We start from the raw sequence: 27,451 nt of genomic DNA on the forward strand, positions 1-27,451 counted from the left end.
TGTCAAACACCAGTCCTCAACGGCCACTGTCTGCAGGTTTTAGAAGATACAAAACACTGGAATGAAATGGCTTCAATTATTTATTTTTATTTAACTATTTATCTATTTATTTTTATTTTTGTTTGCGTGCGTGCATACATGGGCGTGTCTGTGTGTGTTGACAACTTCTTAATCTCGACCTGAGTACAAATTTTGTAACACAAACCAAGCTGGTACGTCATTAAAAAAAATCCTTGAATCCTTAATTACCTCCTCCTTGTGTAGATCAGTTCTCCAGAGCCTTAATGATCTATTTATTCTATTCCAGTGTGGTGCAGCAGAGGCACGTCTAAAATTTGCAGGACACCGGCCCTCCAGGACTTAAAGCTACTTGTGATTAAACTATGAGGAAGTAATTACTTTCTAAAAATGAAACCGATACATTTTTCTTAATGTTGGTGGCGGTGCTTTGATTTTTTTTCATACTTTAAGCCACAACAATTCTCTGAAAAGATAATGAAAGTATTTGATCAAAATTTAGTAACAGGAAAAAAAAACCCTGAAGTTTAACTTCCTTTTATTCACAGTGAGGTTTCTTTTCCAGGAAAGCTGTAGGTTTGGATGCAGACCATTTTCTAATGAACAGATCAAAGACCAAGAAGTCAAAATATTTCAGAAAAAATTGTCTGACGTAACCAGGAAGAATAAGTACAGGAAGTGGTGATCACTGAGGGGAGGCAGGTGAGGAAATTAGACAGAAGTTTTGGGCATGGCGGTGGCACAGGAGTAAAACATGCGACTCATTTTCGGAAGCTCCAGTTTTCCTCGCAGCCGTCACGGGTTCAAGTCCCACCCCTTAGACCTTTTCCGCATGTCTTTCTCCTCTCTCTCAACCCCTTTTCCTATAAATTCACTGTCAAACAAAGACCACTAGAGCCAAAAAGGAAGCTTTAAGAAAAGTACTAAACTTATGGGCTACGATCAAACAGACATCTGATGAACAACATCAATTAATGAACATTCCAATCCAAATATATGTTATAATTGCATATGCTTCTCTTTTGTAGCATTTAATTAATTTATTCATCTTTGAAGTCAAGCAACTCATTCTATGATGCTGTTGTTAAAAAACAAAAACTAAAAAAAAAACCCAATGATAGAAAACATTGGAGAAATAAAACCTTTAAAGTTTTGAGAATTTTATAAATGTTTCTTTTTTGCAATTGACTTTTAAAATATGCCAACTATCTTGTCCCAGATTAGCATAATGACTTTAAAAGCCAGCAGCCCAAGAGTTGTCACTTGAGATGGAGGTAATGGAGACTGTAGACCTGCAAAATACAAAACATCATTCAGAGATTCTCATATCTGTCTACAGTCAGGGTTAAAAATGTTCACAGATTTTACAGTTTTCAATTCCCAGGTGAAACAACGGCTGAAACAAAACAAATATGTAAACACTGATGTATCGCAACCTGCTTTGTTGTGGAGAACACTTTGTTGTTGTGTCTTCTATTTTCAACCAATGTGTGCAACACTGAGTCTGTAAATGACAGCAAAGATTTACAGTTAAAATGTACAGTTAGGGTAAGTCACAAGAACAGAAGCATTACTTAACAGAAACTATACTGATTTAATTGTAAATTTTTTTCTTCCTCCAACCACTTCAGTTCCCTAGAAGTGACTTAGATGTCACTAAAACATGAGGAGGTGTGTGACAAGCTCTTTCTCTTTCGTTACAAACTATTTCCTTTAATTAAAATGCAAATCTGTTTCCTGACAAAAGACTGATCAATGTTCTGAGACTTTAATGGGTATTAGTTACTTGGGGTAAGAATGTTGTGTGTTAATAGCAAAGAGTTAGTATTGACTAAAGAAATATTCTTCTACAAAGTAGTTTAAAGTAAACACATATTTTTTTATATTTCTGCTCTCCACATAGATAAAATTTTATCAACTGTTAGTTCCACAGTTTTCATAAATACAAACAAAACATAAACACACAGATTTTCTTTATAATGATTCTTTGGTAACACAATGACATTTTATTTGTTCATAATCATTTTTATATATGAGAGCAGAATATCCAACTCTTAAGGAGCAGCATAGTCAAATCTAATCTTGAAAAAGCTTTGGGTCTTGAGTTAAATACCATCTCAATTTCTTACACCTACACTTAACTCTGCACATCAGATTTAATCTCAGACTTTTATTTAAAGGAAATTGATAAGGATTTTCAACAACAAAACTAAACTTGCTTATTTCTCAGCTCCATTGAAACAAGCTTTTAGAAATGCTTTGCATATAGTTCTCTTTCACATCCTGGGTGTACTGACATTTTTCATAAATTTGTTTCAGGGGCATAAATGATTTCCCAACATTTCTCAGTGGTGAAACTCTGGTCCTCAAAGTACAGCATTCTACAACTTTAGACAAGTTATTGTTTTAACTTAAGTTAGAGATACGCAACACAATTTTGCATCACTCAGTCGATCAGTTTTATTGATAAAGAACCCTTTGTACTAAAAACGGCTCAAAGTGCTGAACAGATGAATAAAAACAAATCCACGAAACAAAGATACAAACATCTACCACAAGAAAAAACACACAACTTCATGGAAAATTCATAAACAGAGCCCAAATGACCCAGTTCAGGAAATGCAGTTAAAAAGATGGGTTTTGAGCCTGCTCTTAAAAACCACAACATTTTCTGCAGTCCTCAGGTTCTCTGGCCACGAAGAGGCCTTAATACTGGAAAGAAGCCTCACCATAAGGTGGTGTTCTGATTGTTGGAACTGTTTATAATCCGGTGCCAGAGAACCTCAGGGTCCTCAAATGTTTGTAAGGTAATAGCAGCGCTGCAGGATAAGATGGTGCAAGATCACTGAGACCTTTAAAAATCACAAAGAATCTTAAAATCAACCCTGAGGAAGCCAATGGAATGAGTTTAAAACAGGTGTGATGTGAGCATGCATGACTTCATCCCTGATTTTCTTCTGATTTTACACCTGATTCCCAGTCACAGGAACTCTTTATCAGTGTGCATTAGTCAGTTGGCTGACAGAGTCGTCACAAAAAAAACTGCTAGTATGAGATGGGATGAACACTAGAGTCTCCAAATGTAAGAGGAGACCCAACCTGACCCCAAGGCTGGGTCCTGGTGTTACTTACATGTAAAGAAGTTTAAATAATAAATCATAATTCACTTATTCTATATAGAAACAAATGGTTCAACTTAAACTTTCCCAGTTTCCTGACGTAGAGAAGAAATAGGATGGGGCTTACAGAGATATGAACTACGAAAATACTGCAGCAACTTCCTCCTACTGGCATTTCATCTGCTTTCTTTACAGCAACAAGTCAGACCAGTTCAAGCAATGGAAAACTCATTCATAATAGCAATAGACTTCGGAACTGCATACAGCGGGTATGTCTTCAATATCACACCCAGTAATGAAGAGCCAGACCCTCACTTGAAGAAGTGGGGAAAAGAAATTGGCCTGGACACTCCAAAGGCTCCAACCTGCATCTTGTTTAATGAATCTGAAGAATTTGTGGCTTTTGGTTATGAAGCTACAGAAGCATACAACTGCATGGGAGGGGAAGATGCAAAGAAATATTATTTCTTTCAAAATTTTAAGATGGCTCTCTATGGCGAAGTAAGTAACATTCTTCACCCTTAAATGATGTGTTGAAGTAATGTTTATTTCATACACAGTTTCAACAAGTGTTCCATTTGACCTGAAGAATCAAGGTGTAGATTTATACAGAATTACAGTTGTTAAAACGTTTTAGTTGCAAAATATTTCAGTAACTAGAAAGAATTATTCAACATCACCCAGTTATTCTCCAGATCTCGACAAGTTTTAAAATTTTGTTTAAATTATTCTGTATGTGTTAACTCTGTACTGATTTTTAACAGGAAGTTAGAAGGGACATAAAAATCAAAGCAGCCAATGGGAAAGAAATGACGGCCCTGCAGGTTTTTACAGAGGCTTTGAGATTTCTGAAGGATGATGCTCTGAAAACCATTAATTCCAATGCAATGGGAATGATGTTCGAGGCCTTTGATTTCACCTGGGTCCTGACGGTTCCTGCCATCTGGGATCAGTCAGCAAAACAGTTCATGAGAGAAGCTGCAATGCAGGTGACAGCAGGTTTTTAGAACTTTATTTTTCCTCTCAAATATTCAGATGTTAGATTACTTTCTTTCCCACTCCAGGCAGGTATTGTGGAAGAGGGATCTGAGGAGAGACTGGTGATTGCACTGGAACCAGAAGCTGCTTCCATCTGGTGTAAGAAGCTTCCATCAGATGGTTTCATTGCAGAAAAACACAATGGGACTCCTTTGGATCAGTGTCAAGGGTCTCAGTACATTGTTGTTGACTGTGGAGGTACTTTGTATAATTCTGATCCAGTTTGACAACATACTTAAGAAAACAATAAATTCTTCTTCATTGACCTGAAGAATCAAGGTGTAAAAATAGTCTTTAATTCTTTCTTTTTCAGGAGGAACTATTGACCTCACTGTTCATGAAGTCCTGGAAGGAGGAGCCCTAAAGGAGCTGCACAAGGCCTCTGGAAATGACCTGGGAGGACAAACTGTGGACAGAAAGTTCAAAGAGTTTCTCAGAGAAATATTTTCTGATGGAGTCTGGGAGGAATATGAAGGAAAATATCCCAGTGAGGTTCAGAAGTTGATGTATGATTTTACCCGTCTCAAGCAGTCAGATGAAGATGTTCAGATCACTTGTTCATTTAATTTGGGAACACTGGCTCAGAACAAGAAAGACTTAAAGAAGTTCTTTGAGTCTGTGAAAGGTGCGTCCTGGAACGACGGCTCAATAAAGATTTCCAAAGAAAAAATGAGATATTTCTTTGAGGAGAGTCTGCAGGGCATCACCAGGAATCTTAGGGAAATCCTTGATAGAAATTACAGCATTGAGTACATTTTGTTAGTTGGGGGTTTCGCTAGTAGCCAGATTCTTCATCAGTACATTGTTGATCAGTTTAGTGGTACCTGTAGGATTCTGTGTCCTTTCAGAGCTCAGGAAGCAATCCTGAGAGGAGCTGTTGAGTTTGGAAGAAACCCGTTCTGGGTTGCATCTCGAAAAAGCCCCTACACATATGGAGTGGCCCTCTGTGAGCCCTTTGATGAGCTCAAACATAAGCCAGAAAAGAAATTCATGATTGGTGAGGAGGAATGGTGCTGTGATATGTTCAGGACATTGGTGCGTGTTGGTGAAGATGTCGGGTGGGATGAGATTAGAGTACACATCCTTCGTCCGGTAGACAAGTATCAGACTCGCATGGTGATGAGATTTTATCGCACAGAAAGGCTCTTTCCTAAGTATGTTGATGACTTGGGAGTTGAGAAAGCTGGTTCATTTGATGTTGAAATGCCTGACATTAATGGAGGTAGAGAGCGCCAGGTGAGGTTAGAAATCAAGTTCGGCTCCACAGAGATAACAGCTAAAGGCATAGACATGACTTCTGGCTCAAAAGGGTTAATCAAGTTTGACTTTATTAGGACAGATGACCCAAGTTGCGTTGAGCCTTTTTTATATTACAGTCCATTTGGAAAAACAGGACTAGAATGAGATTAATGTAGCAGAATGAGAGTAATCAGTTTTTTTAAGCTGTCCTGCTGAACTTTTTGTCATTATTTTCTTAGTATGAGACTTTGTTGTCAATATGAAATGGTTAAAATATCAACTTTTGCTTGAAGACTTTTAAAGTCCTTGAATTTTTTAAACAAGTTTATCATGATCTGCAACCTGTAAATGGAGAAACTTTGCAGACCTTTGTAATAATGATGAAAAATCAACCTTAATCACACATAACATGCACCATGTCTTTGGCAATTGGAGATTCACATGAAATCCTCAAGAAACAGAAAATTGAGTTTAGATCAGTTAATTGATGTTATATTTTATGCTTTGAATATGTTTCAGGTGATAAACGTGTTAATATTATTTAGAGTAGCAGTTCATTGAAAATGAATGAAGTTTTTTGCAGTTTGTGCTTTTTGCTTTCTTGTACCTCAGCTTTATTGCGGTAGATTATATAGGAATGTTAGGGCTACAAAATAGAAGGTAACAATTAATTTAATCAATGCATATATTTGATATGCATGATTTTGGTGATGACATTAATCAAAATGTGACATTTGCTCAATTTTTCACTGTATTATGTTTATAAGCACTTTGAAATGCCTTGTAGCTGAAATGTGCTATACAAATAAAATATGATTGATTGATTTGATTGATAACTTTGTATTTTTGTGTTTTATGATGTAAATAACTGGATTGCCTTTCTGCAGAAATGTTCTATGCAAATAAACTTCATTAATTGATATCTCCTTGACAAGAACTTTGTAAAGTTAATGTCAATAAACACTCTCTCAAATAAGCACACTTGTTCAGCTTAAATGTATTATCTTGACCTGAATTTGTTGTGGCTACTCTTCCATCATAATGAGGTCCAAAAAACAAAAATGCCAGAGTAGGATTTTTTCAACTCACTCAAAATAAAATGCGAGGTTTCTGGTTTCACAAGTGTGTTTTTTATTACTTATAAAAATGACAGAAATATTCTCTTATTTGACTTCATTTAAAAATGTAAATATAATGTGAATTTTGTGGTCAAAAAACTGTTTTACATCTCACTTCTTCACCAGTCAACCACAATAGCTGTTTTTGCTTCTTAACCACAGCAGATGGCTGGCTGGATTAAGCTACACAATGCATGGCCTTTTTATGTCACTGTTTTTCACTCATGTCTTTGTTTTGTCTGAATGTTGCTTTGTTCATACTTCCTTAAAGTGTATTTTCCTCATTTTGTTTTATTTCATTACCTTTTAGAAACTGTGGGGTTCTCATGATTAATCCAGAAATAGAATCAGAACAATTTTAGAATCCAGAGAAACAACTTTAAATTGTGGAGTACTCACTTTTAGACCAATACTATAAATTTTAGATTATTACAGTATTTTTAGAAATTGTGGAATACTCACTATGCAGACCAATATTATACTTAGATTATTATGCAGAGAGACTCCTGTTCTTGCAACTGAGAAAAGGAATTTAGAACTCTTGCAAATTTAGAACATACTTAGCAAGTCCAGAGGATACTTACTTATACTTTAGCGATCCAAGTAATCTGAAACCTAGAATCCAGAAGAACTACCTCAGGAAATCAATAATATATAAACATCTAGCTTATGTACTTCAGATCAAAATTATTGGATCTTTTTTTCTTCTTTTGCTCTTTCCTTTAGTTTTGTTGTTTTGTTTTTATTGTCTTTTAATTCATGTAAAGCACTTTTAATTGCCTTGTTGCTGAAAATGTGCTTTATCAATAAAATTACCTTAACATAGTAACATGCTTGTCCTTGTAGGGTTTCAAGGGTGCTGCTGCCCATCACCAGCAGTCAATGGGGGAGAGGCTGGGTCATCCTGGATAACCAGAATAACACAGAAAAACAACAGCCAGAAAAAATAACCATGCATGCACACTCAGACCTAATGAGAGTCAACCTTTTCCAATAGTTAAATGAAAATGACTGGAACGAGGTAATAGACGGTAAATTAACTGGAAGGTAATAATTTTCTCACCGTGAGGCCTGAAAATGAAAGCAGAGTGAATGAATCATCTCAACAAAAGGTATGACTGACATAGACACCTTGCATTTTTATTTTCTTATGTTTTATCTCCCAGCAACATTTTTTTGTTCTTTGTCATAGAGTCAAAACAATGAGTGTGTGTCATATTATGGCAAAACTTTCTGGTAAATTCTAATTTAAAAGACATAAGATGATAAATATTTTTTTTAATGTTGGTCATGGTGGCAGTATGTTTGAGGAGCTGTTAGAGTAGTTCTGATTTGTTCTTTTTGTGAACTTATGTTCATAATTCTTTTGAACATTATTTGTTTTTAGATGCTGTGCAACTGAAAAGACTTGTGCTCTTATGTTTTAAGGTAGATTAGCAGTGCAATTTCTGGTGTTGTCCAGTACATGATACTGTGAAACATGGCTCAGCTTCCTGGATATTGAGCTCTTAGCATGTCATGACAAGTCTACAGTCAGAGGTCCACTCAGCTTCGTTGCAAGAGTGACTGCTACTGGAGCGCCTCCCTGCTCACAGCATCACCATCAACAACAAATCTTTGAAGATACTTGTATGATTTGAGTTACAACAATATTTAATTTCCTCATGACATTAATAAAGTATGTCTTAATTTGAATTGAATAACGTTGTAGATTTGTTTTCCTAATGAAAACAAATTATTATATTCTAAAGCCAAGGTTTGTGAGCTGATATTGCCAGCAAATACACAGACAAAACAAAGATCAAGTCACGTTTCTCCCTCAGAGCTCAAAAGATTCTTTTTTGCTACTTTTTTGCCTATACTTGACAATGGAAATTAGAGTTTTATTAATATGTATCCATAATATGTTATATGTGTGCTTTTACCAGTTGTCTACACTCTTTGATTCTGGTGTATCTGAATCAAAGAGATTGAGATTCATCACTGGTCGTAGTCAATTCATCTTTTTGAAATGAACAAAAATGCTGCCTTGCCTCCCCTGAATGTACAGTGACATACCTTCTGCATGACTCCGATGTTCAAGGTTGTTATTAAACTGTTTCCAATTTATTTATGCACTTTCCTCCAGAAAACCAGGAACCTTTAAGCCTTATTCTCTTATGACAGCCGGCATCTCTACATTCCTCATCTGCCAACAGAAACTGTGTTGAAAGCTTTCAGTTCTTCTGCCCTTTTTGCTTGGAATGCATTGCACTGTGAACCAGTGAACATTTCCACTCCATTTTAAGAAACAAACCAACAACAGAAGTTCTTACAACAATATCTGTGTTTTAAATCTTTAATATCACTGTTTTTAATTTTTACAAAAGAGCTACAATCTGCTCTCTACCAAATTGTAGCAAAAACTGTTATTTTTTGTATTTTTTTCCTACTACTATATTATTATTCTTTGCTAAAATGGATTATTGCAACCTATAACCCAAGACCTATTATAAGTTCTATAAAGTAATTTGTTTAAAGCATATGTAATTTTTACAAAAAGTATTTCTTTTACTTATTTGTTCACACTATCACTATGTCATGACAATATGGTATGAATTTTCACAGGTTGTCTCGTGACATGGTGATGGTTTTACTAAACATGTAAAAATATATTTTTTATGCATACTGTAGCTTTAAATACTCACATCTCTACTCACATGCAACAATTCAATGACATTCTCCCATGAGTGATGTCTTATTAAAAAAAATGTTTTAGCTTGTAACTTGAAACCTTTAAGGCCTGTTGATAGAAGTGATGTGCACAAAGTTTCTTTGAAAGATTCTTCACCAAATTAATTAGTTTAGGACATTGTTTTAGTTACAATATTCTTTTGCTAGTGGCGAAATAGCTTGAATTAGCCAAAGCCAAACTTCCTCCCTAGCATAAACTCTGATTGCCATAAAAACTTGAATATAAGCTAAAAACATTTTAAGAGGGCTAAATGGGGGCCAGTGATCTTTGGGTGTCATACCAAAATAGAAACCCAGACAGCAAGCGGAGCTGAAATAAACTTTTTGGGTGATTCACAACATGAAGTTCAAAGATTGACAGAGGTGCATTTTCTGGGCGGGTTGAGGAATGCGTTGATAACTGCTGTTATACCTGAACTCCTTCAAGGTGGGACAATATTATTTCTTTTCTATTCTAATTGTTTCTGTTTTAATGTTAACGAGTTTCACCCTGAACTGAGTTGTCCAACCAGACTTGATCATCCGTTCACATGACACCTTAATTGATTCAGTTTCCTGGGTCTGTGTCTCATGTCTCCCACTGCTGAGCAGAAAATGTATAGCACCATCATCCCATCAGGATATTGTGGTTAAAAACTCACTGGAGATTGTGACGTGAGTCACTTGTTGTTGAAACAGGTCTAGTTGGTCTGAGTAGCTCTAAGAAATCACAGCCAGTGAGTGCTAGTCAGAAAGCGTCTGTTTTTTGTTTCCTGACTTGCAGCTCTTTCTGTTGTCAACAGGATTAAAAGTCAATATGCCTAAAAAGAAGAATACAAGTAAAACTAAGAAGCCCACATTGAGGTAAGAGGAAACAAACTTCAGTTTATGAAAATCAAACTTAGAAATAAGAAATGTTAAATTGGAAATCAAAACTATGTATTAATGAAATGCTGGAGAAAAGGATGACTCTCATCGAATGTAAAATCAGGAACTGTTTAAAGAACATCAATCTGCTCAAAGGACTAGTTGCACCAACAGGTTTCTCTCCTGTCGCTGCAGAACGGAGACCTTTAAGAGATCTTTTGTTCCCTCTGCTATAAGATATAACACCTCAGTCTGAACATGTGCACTTTCATTATATTTAGTTCAATCACTGGTAACTTTCCTCAATCTTTTACATAGTTTTTAATATCATTTATGTATTTATGTATCTATATTTTTGGTCAATCTTTACACAAATATATCAAATATATTACATAGAACTCCATTGTACATCCTGTAAGTTATAATGGCCAATGTTTACATTCTGAATACTATAGAACTATTTGGTTAAAGATGCAACAGTGACCTCTATGGCTGCAGTTTTCTGATGTTGGTGCAACAAATGCATAAACACAGGGAGATGTGTTTTAATATTTACAGTTTACTACTTGATCTCATTTAAATGCAGCGAAGAAAACTGTAAACAGGATGAATAAAATACAATTATTTAATGTCAGTGCCTTAAAGGATATCTTGATGGAATCTAATAGTAAACTTAGTCAGCTTAGTTTATGCCACAAATTTTCTAATATGTTGATAACAGAATACATTTAGGGTATTTATAAAAATTGCTATCAATAATTTGTTATTAATTAAATTATCAATAAAATCAAAACTCTTTGGTTTAATCAGGGCACTGATTTCAGGATCTGTGGAATCATGAGTCAAACTCTGAGGAAGGAAGGAATTCAAAGCATTGGCAGAAGAGACTCTGCAAACAAGGAACGATCACTGAAGCAATTATTTGTCATAAAACTCAGCTCAATCATGTTTTCAGCAAATCTCAAGCTAGAAAAAGGAAACCTGGTTTTAGGCCTCGTATGACCACAAAGTGGAAATTTATTTATTAATATAACAACAAAGAAATAAAGGTGCAGAAAGTGCAAAGGAGAATCAGGGAGCAGGAGGAAATGAATGATTAAAGAGGAAAGGAGACAATGAATTGTAGCAGTGTTGAACTCAATTTTTCCTAAACCAAACAATCTGCAACATGTGGCAGACTTAAACTAGCAATAACATAAAAATATCACAACGTATAACCAGCAAAAGTGATTAGCAACAGCAATCACACCATTTCTGCTGGAAGTAATCCAGATTTTGTTTTCTTATTTTATTACAAATGGAAAACATGAATTAATATTTTCCCACAGACTCAGTTAGAAACAAAAGGAAGATGAACACCCAATTCAGCCCAAATAAAGGAATCGCCTCACTCAGTCAGGTGAAAGTAACGTCCAAAGCACAAAAATTGGTGGAAAAGGGGAAAAAAAAAATCCTTTTAGGAAACAGATGCAAGGGCTGGGATCTTAGCAAAGAGGAGGTTCTCAAAGGAACCTCTGGTACTTTGAGTTGGAAAAAAGAGGAAAGTTCACTTCTCATATAGGAATGATGAGATTGCCACGGCAACCTGATCACTGTAAAATTATCCATATTTAATCCATATTTTACTTTCCAATTTCATTACCAATGGAAAACATTAACAAGTACTTTCCCACAAACTCACTTTGAAACAAAAGGAAGAGGAACTGAGTTCGATCAGAATCAGGTAGGATAAATTTAGAGCATTGCCTTTTGCAGCTTTCAGCTCCGTCTCTATTAGCCCACCTGACCTAAAGTCAATGCACACTTTTCTACTTTCATACATATCTACATTTGAAGTCTAATAAAGTTGTTTTGCAGTTGTATTCTACAGTTGAAATGACATTGTTTACCTTTAACACAGTTCTCCTCAGATGGATTCATCTTACAAGGAAAGACTGGAAGAGGCAGGGTAAGTACTATAATAACTGATCCAGACCGGCTCATTGACTAACATGTAAATAAAGAATCAACACAAACTCTTGCAAGACAACTCACAATCAAACCATTTCTACTGGAAGTAATGCAGATTTTGTTTCCTTATTTTATTACAAATGGAAAACATTAATGAATATTTTCCCACAGACTCACTTTGAAACAAAAGGAAGATGAACTGAACTCAGTCAAAGTCCGGTAGGATAAATTTAGAAACAAAAGGAAGAGGAACTTTTCCAGTTTTCAGCTCTGTCTCTGCAAGTCCACATGACACGAAACTTAATGCACATTTTTCTACTTTCATGCAGTTTGACTAACATGGAGACGTGGTACAAAGGGAGGCTTGGTGAGATGGAGTAAGTATTTCATCTGATGTCTGTAAATATTTTTTCACTAACAGCTTTATAATGCTAAACAGTTCAAAACAGTTCTTCATTGTAACTCATTGTAACTCAACTGATAAATCTGTGGTATATTCTGCTCAGATACAAAGAAAATAATTCTCACTGTGCATTTTTCCCTTCAGAGCTGCTCTGAAGCAAAAAGAAGATGAACTTAACTCAACTAGAATCAGGTATTTCCTTTACTATGTGCTTTTATATAAAACTGCTGGTTCCAAGCAGTTTGCTTATTATTAAGTTACAAATAATAATCAGGTACAAATCCACATGACACAAAACTTATTGCACATTTCTCTTTTATCCGATATGTTCAATGAAAGAACATGTCAGATGACATGTTCAGTAAGGTCAGATTTTGACCTTGTTGTTCTCATATCATATGAATGGTATTAAATACAGTTGAGTGAGCTTTACTTAACAGTGCTTGGCAAAATATTTGTTTTTTACGACAAATGTTTTAATAAATCAGTTTTATCTTTCTTTAGGTTCTTTGTATTCATTGTACATTACGACTCATGTTTTTCTGACCAACTCTACATTTGAAGTCTAATAAAGCTGTTTTGCAGTTGTATTCTACAGTTGAAATGACATTATTTACCTTTAACACAGTTTCACCCAGATGGATTTATTTTACAAGGAAAGACTGAAAGAGGCAGGGTAAGTACTATAATAACTGATCCAGACCGGCTCATAGACTAACATGTAAATAAAGAATCAACACAAACTCCTGAAATACAACTCACAATCAAACCATTTCTACTGGAAGTAATGCAGATTTTGTTTCCTTATTTTATTACAAATGTAATATTTTCCCACAGACTCACTTTGAAACAAAAGGAAGATGAACTGAGTTCAATCAAAGTCCGGTAGGATACATTTTGAGCATTTCCTTTTCCAATTTTCAGCTCTGTCTCTGCAAGTCCACATGACACGAAACTTAATGCACATTTTTCTACTTTCATGCAGTTTGACTAACATGGATACGTGGTACAAAGGGAGGCTTGGTGAGATGGAGTAAGTATTTCATCTGATGTCTGTAAATCTTTTTTCACTAACAGCTTTATAATATCAAACAGTTCAAAACAGTTCTTCATTGTAACTCATTGTAACTCAACTGATAAATCTGTGGTATATTGTGCTCAGATACAAAGATAAAATAATTCTCACTGTGCATTTTCCCTTCAGAGCTGCTCTGAAGCAAAAAGAAGATGAACTTAACTCAACTAGAATCAGGTATTTCCTTTACTACGTGCTTTTATATAAAACTGCTGGTTCCAAGCAGTTTGCTTATTATTGTTCACTATATTAGGTTTTGTTAAGTGACAATGTGTGATGGAAAATGTTATTATCAGGTACAAATCCACATGACACAAAACTTATTGCACATTTCTCTTTTATCTGATATGTTCAATGAAAGAACATGTCAGATGACATGTTCAATAAGGTCAGATTTTGACCTTGTTGTTCTCATATCATATGAATGGTATTAAATACAGTTGAGTGAGCTTTACTTAACAGTGCTTGGCAAAATATTTGTTTTTTACGACAAATGTTTTAATAAATCAGTTTTATCTTTCTTTAGGTTCTTTGTATTCATTGTACATTACGACTCATGTTTTTCTGACCAACTCTACATTTGTAATCTAATAAAGTTGTTTTGCAGTTGTATTCTACAGTTGAAATGACATTATTTACCTTTAACACAGTTTCACCCAGATGGATTTATTTTACAAGGAAAGACTGAAAGAGGCAGGGTAAGTACTATAATAACTGATCCAGACCGGCTCATAGACTAACATGTAAATAAAGAATCAACACAAACTCCTGAAATACAACTCACAATCAAACCATTTCTACTGGAAGTAATGCAGATTTTGTTTCCTTATTTTATTACAAATGTAATATTTTCCCACAGACTCACTTTGAAACAAAAGGAAGATGAACTGAGTTCAGTCAAAGTCAGGTAGGATACATTTTGAGCATTTCCTTTTCCAGTTTTCAGCTCTGTCTCTGCAAGTCCACATGACACGAAACGTAATGCACATTTTTCTACTTTCATGCAGTTTGACTAACATGGAGACGTGGTACAAAGGGAGGCTTGGTGAGATGGAGTAAGTATTTCATCTGATGTCTGTAAATCTTTTTTTCACTAACAGCTTTATAATGCTAAACAGTTCAAAACAGTTCTTCATTGTAACTCATTGTAAATAAACCAATGAATTACACATTAATTGATGTTTTGTTTTCGTATTGTGTTAAAACCATTGGTCACTTTCTCACAGAGCTGCTCTGAAACAAAAGGATAATGAGCTGAACTCAGTCAAACAGAGGTAGCAATCACAATATGATGCAAAATATGAACAACCACGTTTATATTTCTGTCTGTCTCACATTGATTGTTTTTTTTCTTTTTGTCTTTTATGTTTCTGTGAACTTCTGATTTCACACAGATTGACTGGGATGGAACAAAAGTAAGTATATAAGCTCTTTTCACAGGCATATAATTAGAAGCGCTGTATGATAAACATCAACATTAAATTATACAACAATAAAACAAGAATAAAAAGCTCAGTAAAATTATAACAGAAAACCAAGGAAAAATAAGAATGTTTTCAGTTGAAAACCTCCACAGAGTCAGCAAAACAAAGCTAACCCTATATTCATTATTCATAGGTTTCTATTGTGGTAATGAAGCCTCCTGTGGTCTTAAATGCTGAAACACAAATGAAGAGGAGCATTGACTACAGATTATCAGGAATAGTAGAACATTATTGTTCATGACACTTTTCTGTATTCATTCGTTTGTTTTTCAGGATGACCGGCAGACTCACTGTTTCTAGTTGTACTGAGGACAAAACAATGACTGTCCAATCAGTGTACAAAGAAGCTTCTGGGATTGAGACCAGTCCCAGCAGCAGATTTAAACCTTACGATACAAGGTAACTTATGATGTTAGTTTTTCTTTGAGACATAGATCTATTATTTTATAAACTTCCATGAGACAATGTGGATATTATGTTTGGTACAATATAAAATATCATTCCAGTTTAACCTGCTGAGTAAAGTTAGTGGGTCTTTCAGTGAATTATTGATGGTATCCAAATTTACGTTCATGTTGATATTTTTTAGGGACAAATTATTGGTGTTTTCCTCTCAATGTCTGTGTTTAAGGTTTTTAAAGCTACTATATGTTTTATAGAGAACTGGTGTTTGAATCTGGTGGTTGGAGAAAGGGTCTGTTCCACTTTAATCCATCAGCTGTTCAATTGTTTTGTTTTATTAAGTGATTTTTACACTGCTGTTGTTTTGGTGGTACCTTTATTCTTCCTTTACTCAAACCTTGTATGTTCCTTTCAGAGTTGTGCTGCATTTACAGTTTTCAAAGTAAAATGTGAAAACTTTTAACAGATGGGATTAAATGTTTCCAGGCATTTAGACACAAAATAAACCTTGACACAACAGTGTGATTTGGAGAAGAGCAAATGTACAATTCCTGTAAAACAAAGGATAATGAGGAGCAGCCAGCTTTAAACACATTGGAAATATTGGCTCCAAGTGTTCCTAGAAATCAGCTTAGTTCAAAACAATCCCACTTTACCTGATAACAAAATGTAATATAATAAGCTAGGAAAAGAGTGGAGTAGTCACAACTTACATCGTGTAACTGTAAAGATTGCAAATTTGACATGGTACAAAGATTTCTATGCACATTGTGTCATAAAACAGACGTGAAGATCTCAAATGCAGGCAGACAGATTTAGGAGCAAATCATTACCTTGTTTATACCCCAAAAAAGATTTACATTTAGAATCTAATCAACAAAGTAATTTGTTTGTATAAGAAAATTAAATGGAAATTAAAGTTGCCTGCACCAACTTCACCTTCAAAGATAAGAAGTGGTTTTAATAGGAATGTTAATTAAAAAATAATGTCTAAAATTATTGACACACTTCTCAGTAAGTGGTAGAAAAATCTTTTTTTTATGTCTGTGCATCTTTTCTTAACCTGTCACATTTGGATTCCTCCAGGACTTTCTCTTTAGATCATTTTAAAGACTAATTTGGTTTATTTTAGTTTTCTTTGTTGAAAGTAGTGGCATTTTTGCTTTCCTTATATTGGATATTTGACATCAGATTCACTTTTTACTCAGCTTTTCTTACGTTTCTTAAAAGTTTAAACACAATCTTCTAATGTTTCTAATTACAGTGTGGCTGAGATTGAGATATTTTACAAACAAAAATTGGATGAAGTGAGGTGTGTATTTGTCTTATGTTAATGTTATATATTTTATTACTTGTGTAAACAGTATTTTCATTTGTTAATCACTTTCATAGCTCAGGAATGTGCATTTAAGAAAATATTGTATTTCTGTTCCAATAATCACTTTGCTTTATTCATTTTCCAACAGTGCTGCTCTAAAACGAAAAGATAAAGAATTGAAATCATTTAAAGACAGGTAAAACAAAATATTAAAATTATTGCAGCTAATCATTCAGTCAAATGTTGATTATTGATTTATTTTGTAATATTCTTCCCTAACTCACATCAGCTAATTCCGTCAGTTTGTTTATGGATTAAATTTCACCAGTAAATAATGTTGTTGGACATTCTTGCCTGACTGTTAAGTCAGGCAAGAATGTCTAATGACAAGTACTGAACCTTCTGACAACTAAAACATGTTTTGCTGGTTTATAAACTATTCTGCTTACTAATCACTGAGTGTTTTATTCAGATTGGCATCCAGGTCATATTTATTTAAATCTGGAGACACCGAGAGCATGAACAACCCAGTCAGTAAAACCAGACTGACTGAGATGTACGACAACCTGAAACTGCTGCAGTGGCCTAAAGTCAAAGATCAACTGAAATCCAGAAACATCCAATCAAAGGTTGTTCAAGGTTTAATTCAGGTACAGTAAACTAATGGTTTACTTGCTTTGTTTAATATGTAACATATTTGAACTGAAAATACTCAGTAAGATTAAGAAAATGTATTTGTTGAAAATACTATATTAATTTATGTATATAAACACTTACGTTGGTTTTGATTTTGCAAATACAGGCGTTTTTCCAGAAACTAAAGTTGCTGATTAGCCAAATCACCTCTGACTGAGTGATGTGTTGTATGGGATCTGTTCATCTGTGATAAAAGGCCAAACTGAAATCATGCAAGAAAGAAAGGAGTAGCTCCTACATTCCCCTCATGTGTACATTAATTACATTCTCCCCTGTTTATGGTGTTAGACGAAAGTTAGGGTTGTTTTGACATCCAATGAATACAGCTTTGCTGAAAATAAGACCATTAACCTAAAACCCAAGCAATCATTTTAATTTAGTTTTAATGTCTTAAATTTAAACTGCAGGAAACCTTTAGGAGTGCAGCAGGTGAAGCAAACAAAAAGAAACAGCAGATTGAAGAGGCATTTGGACTCAATGAATATAGCAGTGGACTGACTCCACAGAAGGTAATGGACAGTAGGACAGTAATCTTCCCTGCAATAATCTGCTTCTCTCTGGAAACACACGTTTGCAGCAGCACTGTGGTTCCTGTGTTCCAGGTTAAAGAGTACAGACAGCTCACAGTTCAGAACCTGCAGATGGTTCTGTTCCACACCAACAAAGAAGAACTTCTGAAGGTACTGATAGAGCATTGGAACCCAAACAGATTAGAGCTTCATCAGGAGATAAAACTGAACAATTAATAGGTAACATTGAATATTGTCTCTACAGACTGGTTTCCCTGAACTTGGAGGTCAGTACTCAGAGGAAGTGATGGTGAATCTGAGACCTCTGACCTCTGAATGCTACTGGCTGAGCTGCTTGATGGCTTTAAACAATCCTCCTCTTCAGCCGGACTGGAGGAACTTTGTTCCTTCGATGGATCCTTGGGACATTTTCCCTCAAAACGTTACATCTGCTTCTGTTATGTAGAGGAAAAGTACTTTTGCAGGACAGCATAGTTGGTGGTGTTTGGGTTTGCTGGTAATTCCTCTTTTTTTTCTGATTTAATTTCAGTGGTATTAAAAGTCATAAAGCCGTTCCAAGCTTGTTTTCAATATGCTTCACCAGTTTATTTAGAGCTAATCAGAGGGACAGACGGGGAGGCTGGATACTGTTGAGTACAGTTTCAACAGTTTAAGGCCAAATTTCTGGATGAAAATACTTTGAATTGGTTTGATGTAATGTAATAATCTGGATTGTTGTGTTTTCAGTAGCTGTAGGAGGAAAAGTATCACATTTACCAGAAATAAAAGCTTTAAAATATCAATCCATGTGTAAATGATCTGTCATTCACTTAGTGAATTGAGTTACAGAAATAAATGCATTTTTCAAGAATATTCCAAAATATTCAATATAACTACAAAATATTATAGAAATTCTTCTTTAAAATATAAAACACTTACCAAGAAGTCTGTAGCAGCTGGTTTAATACACTTAAGACATTTTGAATCTCACTGGATCTGAATATGTTTGGTTACATGAACCGTAGCTCTACATTTACTCTACACAGAGGTAGAATTGCTGAATATTATCAAAGTATACATTTACGTGTCTGTTGATTCAGTTATTCATTACAAAGAGTTGGACTTTAATATTGATATTTGATTAAAATAGAACTAATTAAGGTCAATTTATTAGCAAGTTGCTAATTAGATTTTTACATCATGTCCTACCACTTCTTATTTTTACAAATCTGTCTGAATATTAAACTGTCTCTGTCAGCTTAAGTTGCACATTTGCAAGGAATGCAATAAATATATTATGAAAATATGTAGGATAAGCAAGATTAAAATTTCAATTCAAAGTTTAGTGATTGATTAAATTAATAACTAACAGAAATGATTTTGGACTGAGAAGAGAGCCCATGCATTCAGCCATGCATGCATTCAGCTAACTGTGTCACTATGTCACTCATAATGACACAAAATAAATTATGTCATTAATTAAAGGCACTAACCAAACATGCAAACAGAAATCCAACTACTACAAAGCAATTCTGAAATATGAATGTTTCATATGATCATTAAGAACATTAATGTTAATCTAAATAAAACCTAATAATATCTGACTGTTTAACCTTCACAGCAGCTCAGCTAGAGACTGCTTTATAGAGCAAAAAGCTCAGAGGAGCTAAAAACAGTTTTTCTAAAGTAGCAACACTGAGAGATTTAGATTTATAACGTTGAGAGATAAAGTATATTCATGATATCTTGTTCTTCTTATTAAGACTTAGAGAAACTCATCTGTGCATTAATCTTTAATTGCATTGATTGTTGCAACAGTGTCCCATGAATGAAAAATAAAATCTTTTAAGACTAGTGACTAAAACAAAAGCCACAGGACTTGTCTTCAAGTCATTCACAAAAGTTTGAAGCCAAAAGAAAAAGATTCAAGATTACAAATATTTTCATTGTCACTTGAAAGGAAGTACTGGTAAAATATTTCTTCTGAATCAAAACTTTGTTTCAAACCTGTTTGTGACTAATCAAATAACTGACTGTTGGCCACATCAGAAAGGGAAACAGAAACCAGTAACGAGGCAAGAATCAAAAGCACACATATAAAAACACGTGTTGCATAAAAGAAGATAAATGTTAAATACAGATATTAAAGACCTATAAGAAGCCAATACTTCAAACAATTTGTTTGCCTGATTATTGATCAAAAGCTGAATAATGTTATCAGTCCTGATTTATAACAACCAGCAGGGGTTTGTCCCAGAGCTGAGGAACATAGACACTAAATGTTACCTTGGCTAGTTCCAATCTGGTTCTGGAAATACTGAGCAGTAGTGGTGGTCAACATGATTCATACATTTAGTGCTTTACAGACAATCATTACTGCAGTGACATAAAAATAAAACGGTGATATCATAAATTTTTTCTGATCTTGGTCTGGAAGCTGCCTGATTTGTATACCTTTACACTTGGCTTTGAATAATTTAACCCTCTAAATCAGTTTTTCAAAATGTGCATCTGGGTCCACAAATACATCCGTGTCTCTAAGATGCTCTGTGGTCTTTAGCCCCACTGAGACTAGGTGAGGAATGATATTGATCCAGACATTTTGGAACTAAAACTGACATTTGTAAAAAAAAAAAATAAAAAAAATAAAAAATAAATAAAATAACAAGTGTAACATCCCCCCTTTGTTTGCTTGTCATCTAGCACGACACAGAATGACAACTCTTCCCTCGGCTGAAAAATAAAAACACAGTTAGCGTCATCAGCCAGGAACACCAACTGGAGCAGCTCCCACTCATAGGGTCATATTTTTCCACTCCAACCACGACAAAACTTTACAAATTACATTTGTAGATGTTAAATGTTCTTATAGTATTTTGTTAACAGTTGAACTTGAAAAATATGACCCCAAGTAAAAAAAGTAATGAAGAGCTGCCTCTCTTTCACCGACCTCCACCAGCATTCCGCAGAATTCTGGGAGTGCAGGTGGTGGCATGCAGTCCATCACACCACTAGGTGGCTCTAAACCTTTGCATCAATCAAAAATCCAATTAGAAACAGATACAATTATTATTATTTTGGGTAAAATTCATATATACATATACATACATTTTGCTCTCTGTTGCACCAGCTAATAAAATAAAATAACAGCAAGCAAGCAAGCTCATCTTCCTGTCAGTTAGTGCTTGCCACAGAACTGGTTCTGACCTACTGGAAATTGCTGATATGCAACTGACTGATTAAATTTCACTTTGAGGAGAGTTTTCCTTTGAACAGATTGTCACGAAACAATGGGGAAGCAGTGATTGTTAAGCCAGTTTTAAAGTTAAAAGTCAAAGCTTACAAATGAGTGTTTATTAGATTTAAATGAATAAAACGGCAGGTTGAGCCTTCTTGTCACACCACCAGCAGCTGACTATGATTTCCTAATAATTTAAAAATGTAACAATTTGAAGTTGTACTTCCGTGTTAAATTCACTGGATAGTGTGTTAAGCATATCTATTGGCCAGTGGTGTTCAAGCTATTTCAGCAATGGTTCTGCTCAGTTCATGATCAGTTCAAAGCATGGGCTGTTAAAATATTACTTCAGAATAAAAATAGCATTTCAGATCAGTTTGCACAAGGTTTGTGTTCAAATAAGTATTTGATGTGGAAACATTCTGCTGCTCTGTGCTTAAAAATGGGAAACATTATTGTTTAATGGTAATATAAATTGCTGGTGTAATATGATAATCACATTGTACTTCTGATTGTGCAATTCTTAAAAAAAGCATTTAATCATTTAGACCATTCTAGCATCTGAACAAAAACGTCAGCAAAGCATCAAAAGGGTTTGAAATCATAAAAATAAAAACAAAAACTTTTAGCAAACATTTTATTACCCTATATTTACAAGGAATTTTGTACACACACACTTAAAGGCCGTTTGGGAATAAGGTTCTTGGTATTTGGATGAGAAAATAAGGAAATTAACAACTAAAGACACATGAGAAAACACCTGAACAAACTGGAAACAAACCAATGATTCAGTTTTCCTCTGAATTCATAAAGAGCTGATAAACAGGAAAGATGAATGAAAGAGAAATTGAAAGCTATCAAAATTCTTGCGAGACCCACCTCTTAAAAACCAGTTTTTCTGTTTGAGTTTCTTTAATTATCAGTTCAAAACATTTTAACTGAGAAACCAGAGAGTCAGTTAATTGCTCTGTGAATTCTCCTCATTTCAGGGAACAATATTTCTTTAATTATAAAACTAATAAGATATTATTCTTTTTTGTTTTTATTTTTAACAGTATACAGAAAAGTCTAAAGAAGTTACACTTTATTGTTGAATGTAAAATACCGCATGTAACATAATTCCATCATAAGACTTAAAATTACAACACACCACTTCTTTGTGCAATGGGGTTCTGAGTTTGAACACTTCAACACTCTAGAAATGTGGAGCAAATCAAGGAGCCTACAGGATTTCAACATCATAGTTATTTCTGTAAACATGTAAGTTCTTTTCATTCTATTTATTTAACATGTCTACAAATGATATATACCTTGAAACCATTTAATTGTGCTCGTCATTCTGTCTTTATTTATTTATTGTTCTGAGAATGAAATAATAAAAATTATCATCTGTGTTTAAATGGAAGTGACGTAGCGTACAAGCAGGAGGTGTGGTTTACAGAGAGATAAATAAATGCAGTCTGACTGCTGCTTACTGGTACAGTGACATTTTCCCCTTATCTTGACTGGTTGTCGTTTCTTTCTGCAATGGGTGACTCGTTTGTCATAGCAATCGACTTTGGCACTGCATTTAGTGGGTATGCCTTTAATATCACAAAAGGACAGGAAAAAAGTGATCCACATCTGCAAAGGTGGGGAAGAGAGTATGGATTTGACACCCCAAAGACTCCAACCTGCATTTTGTTTAATGAAGATGAAAAATGTCTCAGTTTTGGCTATGAAGCCAAAATGGCTTACAAAGAAATGAGCGGAGAAGAAGCGAAGAAGCATTATTTCTTTGAAGACTTCAAGATGGCCCTCTACAGCAAAGTAAGTATGAACAATAATTTTTGTATTTATAGATGTTGCATACATTAAATTGGAGGTAATTAGGTTGATCTTCAGCTAGGAGTTAATTTAAAATCACAGCAGACAATTTCTAGGAAATTGTGTAATAAAACATTTGAACATCAAAAGGAGATTGAATGGAGATCTGGAAAACATTAAAGGAAATTAGTAAATTACATAACTGTTTCTTGTTAAACGTGTTGCTTGACATAATGGAGGATGAATATTAAGAGTACACTCTCTGCTCATACAACTACATTTTGTATCTAAAATATAAATGATTCTTTAATCCCCAGCATCTCAGCAATAATCTTGAGATTAAAGACGCCAATGGAAAGTCTATGAAGGCATTGAAAGTTTTCTCAGAATCCCTGAGATTTCTTAAAGATGATGCACTCAGGACAATCAACAGAAACACAGGTGGGGATAATTTGTTCATTGCCTCTGACTTCACCTGGGTCCTGACGGTTCCTGCCATCTGGGATCCTTCAGCTAAACAGTTCATGAGAAAAGCTGCAATGCAGGTAACATCAGGTTTTACAGAAACCATTGAAGTTCTGAAATGTTCAGATGGATGAATGTTTGTTTTTGTAGGCAGGTATTGTAACAGAAGGAGACGAGGAAAAACTGGTGATGGCACTGGAACCAGAAGCTGCTTCAATCTGGTGTAAGAAGCTTCCATCAGATGGTTTCATCTCTGAGAAGCACAATGAAAAGTCACTGGATCAGTCTGCAGGGACTCAGTACATCGTTATTGACTGTGGAGGTAATGTGTCTGTTATTGATTAATTTTACAAACCACTTTTACCATCTTTACACAGAAGAATAATATCAGATATGAGAGGGATTTTTTTGATATCGGTTATGAACTAAAATGGCTGAAACTTGAATACTGTAAATGTGATTATTTGGATTATTGAACCATTCTGTTCTATTATTCTCTCTGTTTATTTAAGGAGGAACTATTGACATCACTGTTCATGAAGTCCTGGATGGAGGATTCCTGAAGGAGCTGCACAAAGTCTCTGGAAATGATCTGGGAGGACAAACTGTAGACAGAAAGTTTAAGCAGTTTCTCAGAGAAATATTTCCTGAAGGAGTCTGGGATCAATTTGAACAAAACTCTCCCAGTGCTGTTCAGAAAGTTATGTATGAGTTTACCTACCTCAAACAGGTAGATAAAGATGTTCAGATTAGCTGCCCATTTGCACTGGGATCATTAGCTAAAGAAAAATCAGGCACAGAAAACTTTGTTCAGTCAGAACTTGGTGTCTCCTGGGATGGTGATTTCATCAAAATCTCAAGAGACAAAATGAGATCTTTCTATGATCAAAGTCTGCAGGGCATCACTGAGAATCTCCAGAAAATCTTTAACTGTGGTCTCAACATCAAGTACATCCTGTTAGTGGGTGGGTACGCTCAGAGTGAAATACTGCAGCAGCACATTACTGACCAGTTTGGACAACAGTGTAAAGTCCTGTGTCCTTTCAGAGCTCAGGAGGCGATTCTGAGGGGAGCTGTAGAGTTTGGTAGAAACCCAGACATTGTAGCTTCTCGGAAAAGTTCCTATACTTATGGATTTGCTGTTTGTGAAAAGTTTGATGAGAGCAAACATAAGGAAGGAAAGAAATTTACAGCCAAAGGTATGGAACTGAGTCGAGATATTTTCAGGAAACTGGTGGAAGAAGGTGAAGATCTTGGTTGGGAGGAAACTAGAGAGTTCCTTTGTTCTCCAGCAAGAGAGGACCAGGTAGAGATGAAACTGAAATTCTTCCGCTCATTAATAAAAGATCCAGTGTATGTAGATGACTGGGGAGTGGAAGAGGTTGGTTCATTCATTGTAGACATGACTGGAGGTGGTAAAGTCAATCTGGAAATTGACTTTGGCTCCACAGAGATAACAGCTACTGGGACAAACCAGATTAGTGGGAACAAACAAACAGTGAAAATTGACTTCATGACCACAGACAGAGAATGTGTCATTGATGACGATGCAGAAGAAGATGCTGTCAGTGTTGGAACAGAGCAATCAGATCCTTTAGAGGGCAGAGATTAAAACATGCTAAAGCATAATAGATGCTCTGATACTTTCTTTGTCCACACAATAATTCAGTATGTGACAGAGGCATCTTCAAGACATGGATGTTGAATTTGGGGTTTTCAGAAATTAAGAAGAAAAATCAACTTGTGCAAGAATTGACTCTTAAAGCTCAACAACTCTATCATCACTAAGACAGTGCTGTGATGATTGTCACATTTTTATGCACTTACTGGCTAAATTAAACACACAATTAATGAGTAATCTTTTTAAAAAAAACAGTTTCATCACCAATACTATGAGACCACCTAGCATAGTGGGCTGAAGCTTCACATCAAAATGTGCATGATCTACATTGATGGTTTATGAATTCAATACATGAATGATTTTGATTAGCTGTGAGTCTTTAAAAATGTCTCTTTTTAAAATATATTATAGCTGCTGTACTCTGCTATAAATTAGTCAACATTAGAAATCATGGGATAGATATAATTTTTATTGGGTGCTTTCTTTCCTCTTGGTGGGGATTTCAAGTGTATTTCAACTATTTTGGGTCAATGTAATCATTTAAAGTTTTAAAATGAACTATTGAGAACAAATAAAAAAAATTTAAGGTGATTTTTGCTTACTTTATTCTTACACTGTAATACTCACATAAATGTCACATAAATATTTGGAAAAGGTTGTTAAGGTGATGTTGAATTTCAATTAAAATGTTTTTTATTAAATCCTACTCTTTCATTCTTGCCTTTTTTTTCTTGGACGCACAAAACCTCAGTTGCCACTGGACTTAAAACCTGGTTGAGTGCAACTGAAGATACCAACACTTAATAAAAGTAACATAAAGTTCAAATATTGAAGAAAAATGTGGAGTCTCACTGAAACTACATGAGCCTAACCAGAGGGGTGCAGAAAATCTTGAGATAAATACTGAGATGGTCTGGCCATTGCCTTTCTTCTCAGTTCCCCCGATTCTCATTTCCCCTCACAACTATGTCTGGACTTTCTCCCATTGAAGGGGATTTCCTCAGCAGAATTTCAACTGGGCAAATGAGCAAACGGAAAGAGAAGTTATGAATGATGACCAAAGCAGTCTGTGAAGGTTTGAGTTAGAGTTAGCTCACTATAGCTCCAGGTGCTCTTGTGAGGTGTGTGTGTGTGTGCATGTGTGTGTGACAGGTACAAACGTAACTCATACACAATGATTCAGGACTCTCACATTTTTGTCTCTCTCCCTGGGAGGCCAAATGGATAATGTTTTTGGTTTCAACTTTTTTTGTTGCTGGGTCACTCATCAACTCAGGCAGAACGTTGTTTTTCTATCAGGGATATAATGATCTTTTTTTTTCACAAATTTATTTGTGCAAGCTAGGTTTTGTCTGTGAAGTCTCTTTTTTGTCGCCAACTATGAGCCAAATTGCTAACCATAAACTACCTGACTGTAAGCCGCTACTTTCATCCTGCGCTTTGAACCATGCGGCTTTTAGCCCAGTGCGACTTTTGTGTGGATTTTTCTTCAACCACCAGGGGGCTCTTTAGCAGGAAGTGAATCATTGGAAGTCAAAATTGGAAATCAAAGAAGAAAGTGCTGATTTTCATTTAGAACAACCACATGCTAGCAGCACAACGGAGAAATGTTTTCAAACTCATACCCCTTCATCATGGAAACCACACGAAGAAGTTCATACAGCTTTTAAGTGGAGGGTTGTTGATGTGGGAGATAAATAGAGTTCACGTAAGCTGGGCATGAACGAATCCATGGTTCAGCCTTGGAGCCATGGTTTAGTCCTTAATAGCAGTTATATATATATACTTTTCCAGTTTTTTTTTTTTTTTACTTTGTGGGTACGGCTTATAGTGAAATTCACTATATAGTCTGGAAAATAAGGTAAATAAAGTAAGATTATTTAATCAAAAGAGAAAAATGAAAATAACATACTAATTATTTTATTACTTTATCTTCTCAGTCTAGTCTGTACAGATGTTTTAGGATTCATGTAATTTCTATATGAATGAAAAGTTGAAGCATGTATCAACATGAACAGCACAACAAAGTATCTGAACAAACTGAAAACAAGCTGATGACTCAGTTTTCCCCTGAAGAGAAAAGCTACATACCTAAGAGTTGACAACCAGGAGAAATCAAAAAAGAGAAACAGAAAGGCGTTAAATTCCTACCGCTGGAAAACCTGTTTCTCTGTTGCAGTTCATTTAAATTTCAGTTTAAATATAATTTTAGCTTGTAAACCACATGGTCGGTCATTGCAATATTAATGTTCTGGGAATCTTTTCAGAATTTGCAAGGATATTTCTTTAATATTAAAAAATACTTTTTTGGAGTTTTACATGGATTTACAGCCACATTACAGAAAAGATTTTGCAAGTTCTTGGTGTCCATGC

General features: G+C 35.0%; 3 protein-coding genes across 4 annotated transcripts; all 3 read left to right on the forward strand.

Moving 5' to 3' along the window:
* The first annotated feature begins 3,336 nt into the window (after positions 1–3,336).
* Positions 3,337–6,336, forward strand: LOC129374551 (heat shock 70 kDa protein 12A-like). The gene is made up of 4 exons (XM_055053020.1): positions 3,337–3,638; positions 3,902–4,126; positions 4,202–4,373; positions 4,489–6,336. Exons 1-4 carry the CDS (start codon positions 3,357–3,359, stop codon positions 5,577–5,579), a joined length of 1,770 nt encoding a protein of 589 aa, XP_054908995.1. The 5' UTR covers positions 3,337–3,356; the 3' UTR covers positions 5,580–6,336.
* Positions 6,337–9,954: 3,618 nt separating this feature from the next.
* Positions 9,955–18,730, forward strand: LOC129374552 (uncharacterized). 2 transcript variants are annotated; one of them, XM_055053021.1, is made up of 14 exons: positions 13,458–13,497; positions 13,669–13,716; positions 14,190–14,237; positions 14,399–14,446; positions 14,547–14,594; positions 14,766–14,813; positions 14,934–14,954; positions 15,297–15,422; positions 16,690–16,737; positions 16,892–16,939; positions 17,216–17,393; positions 17,847–17,948; positions 18,042–18,119; positions 18,214–18,730. In XM_055053021.1, exons 1-14 carry the CDS (start codon positions 13,460–13,462, stop codon positions 18,412–18,414), a joined length of 1,080 nt encoding a protein of 359 aa, XP_054908996.1. In that variant the 5' UTR covers positions 13,458–13,459; the 3' UTR covers positions 18,415–18,730. The 2 variants fall into 2 exon arrangements, with proteins under 2 accessions (XP_054908997.1, XP_054908996.1); XM_055053022.1 differs by lacking the exons at positions 13,458–13,497; positions 13,669–13,716; positions 14,190–14,237 and adding exons at positions 9,955–10,108; positions 12,012–12,059.
* A 3,884-nt stretch (positions 18,731–22,614) lies between these two features.
* LOC129374553 (heat shock 70 kDa protein 12A-like) lies at positions 22,615–25,731 on the forward strand. Its single transcript, XM_055053024.1, has 4 exons — positions 22,615–22,995; positions 23,310–23,537; positions 23,608–23,779; positions 23,970–25,731. Exons 1-4 carry the CDS (start codon positions 22,714–22,716, stop codon positions 25,067–25,069), a joined length of 1,782 nt encoding a protein of 593 aa, XP_054908999.1. The 5' UTR covers positions 22,615–22,713; the 3' UTR covers positions 25,070–25,731.
* The last annotated feature ends 1,720 nt before the right edge of the window (positions 25,732–27,451 follow it).

The sequence above is a fragment of the Poeciliopsis prolifica genome, unplaced genomic scaffold, assembly GCF_027474105.1.
Source record: "Poeciliopsis prolifica strain line A6 unplaced genomic scaffold, Auburn_PproV2 SCAFFOLD036, whole genome shotgun sequence".
Lineage (NCBI taxonomy): Eukaryota > Metazoa > Chordata > Actinopteri > Cyprinodontiformes > Poeciliidae > Poeciliopsis > Poeciliopsis prolifica.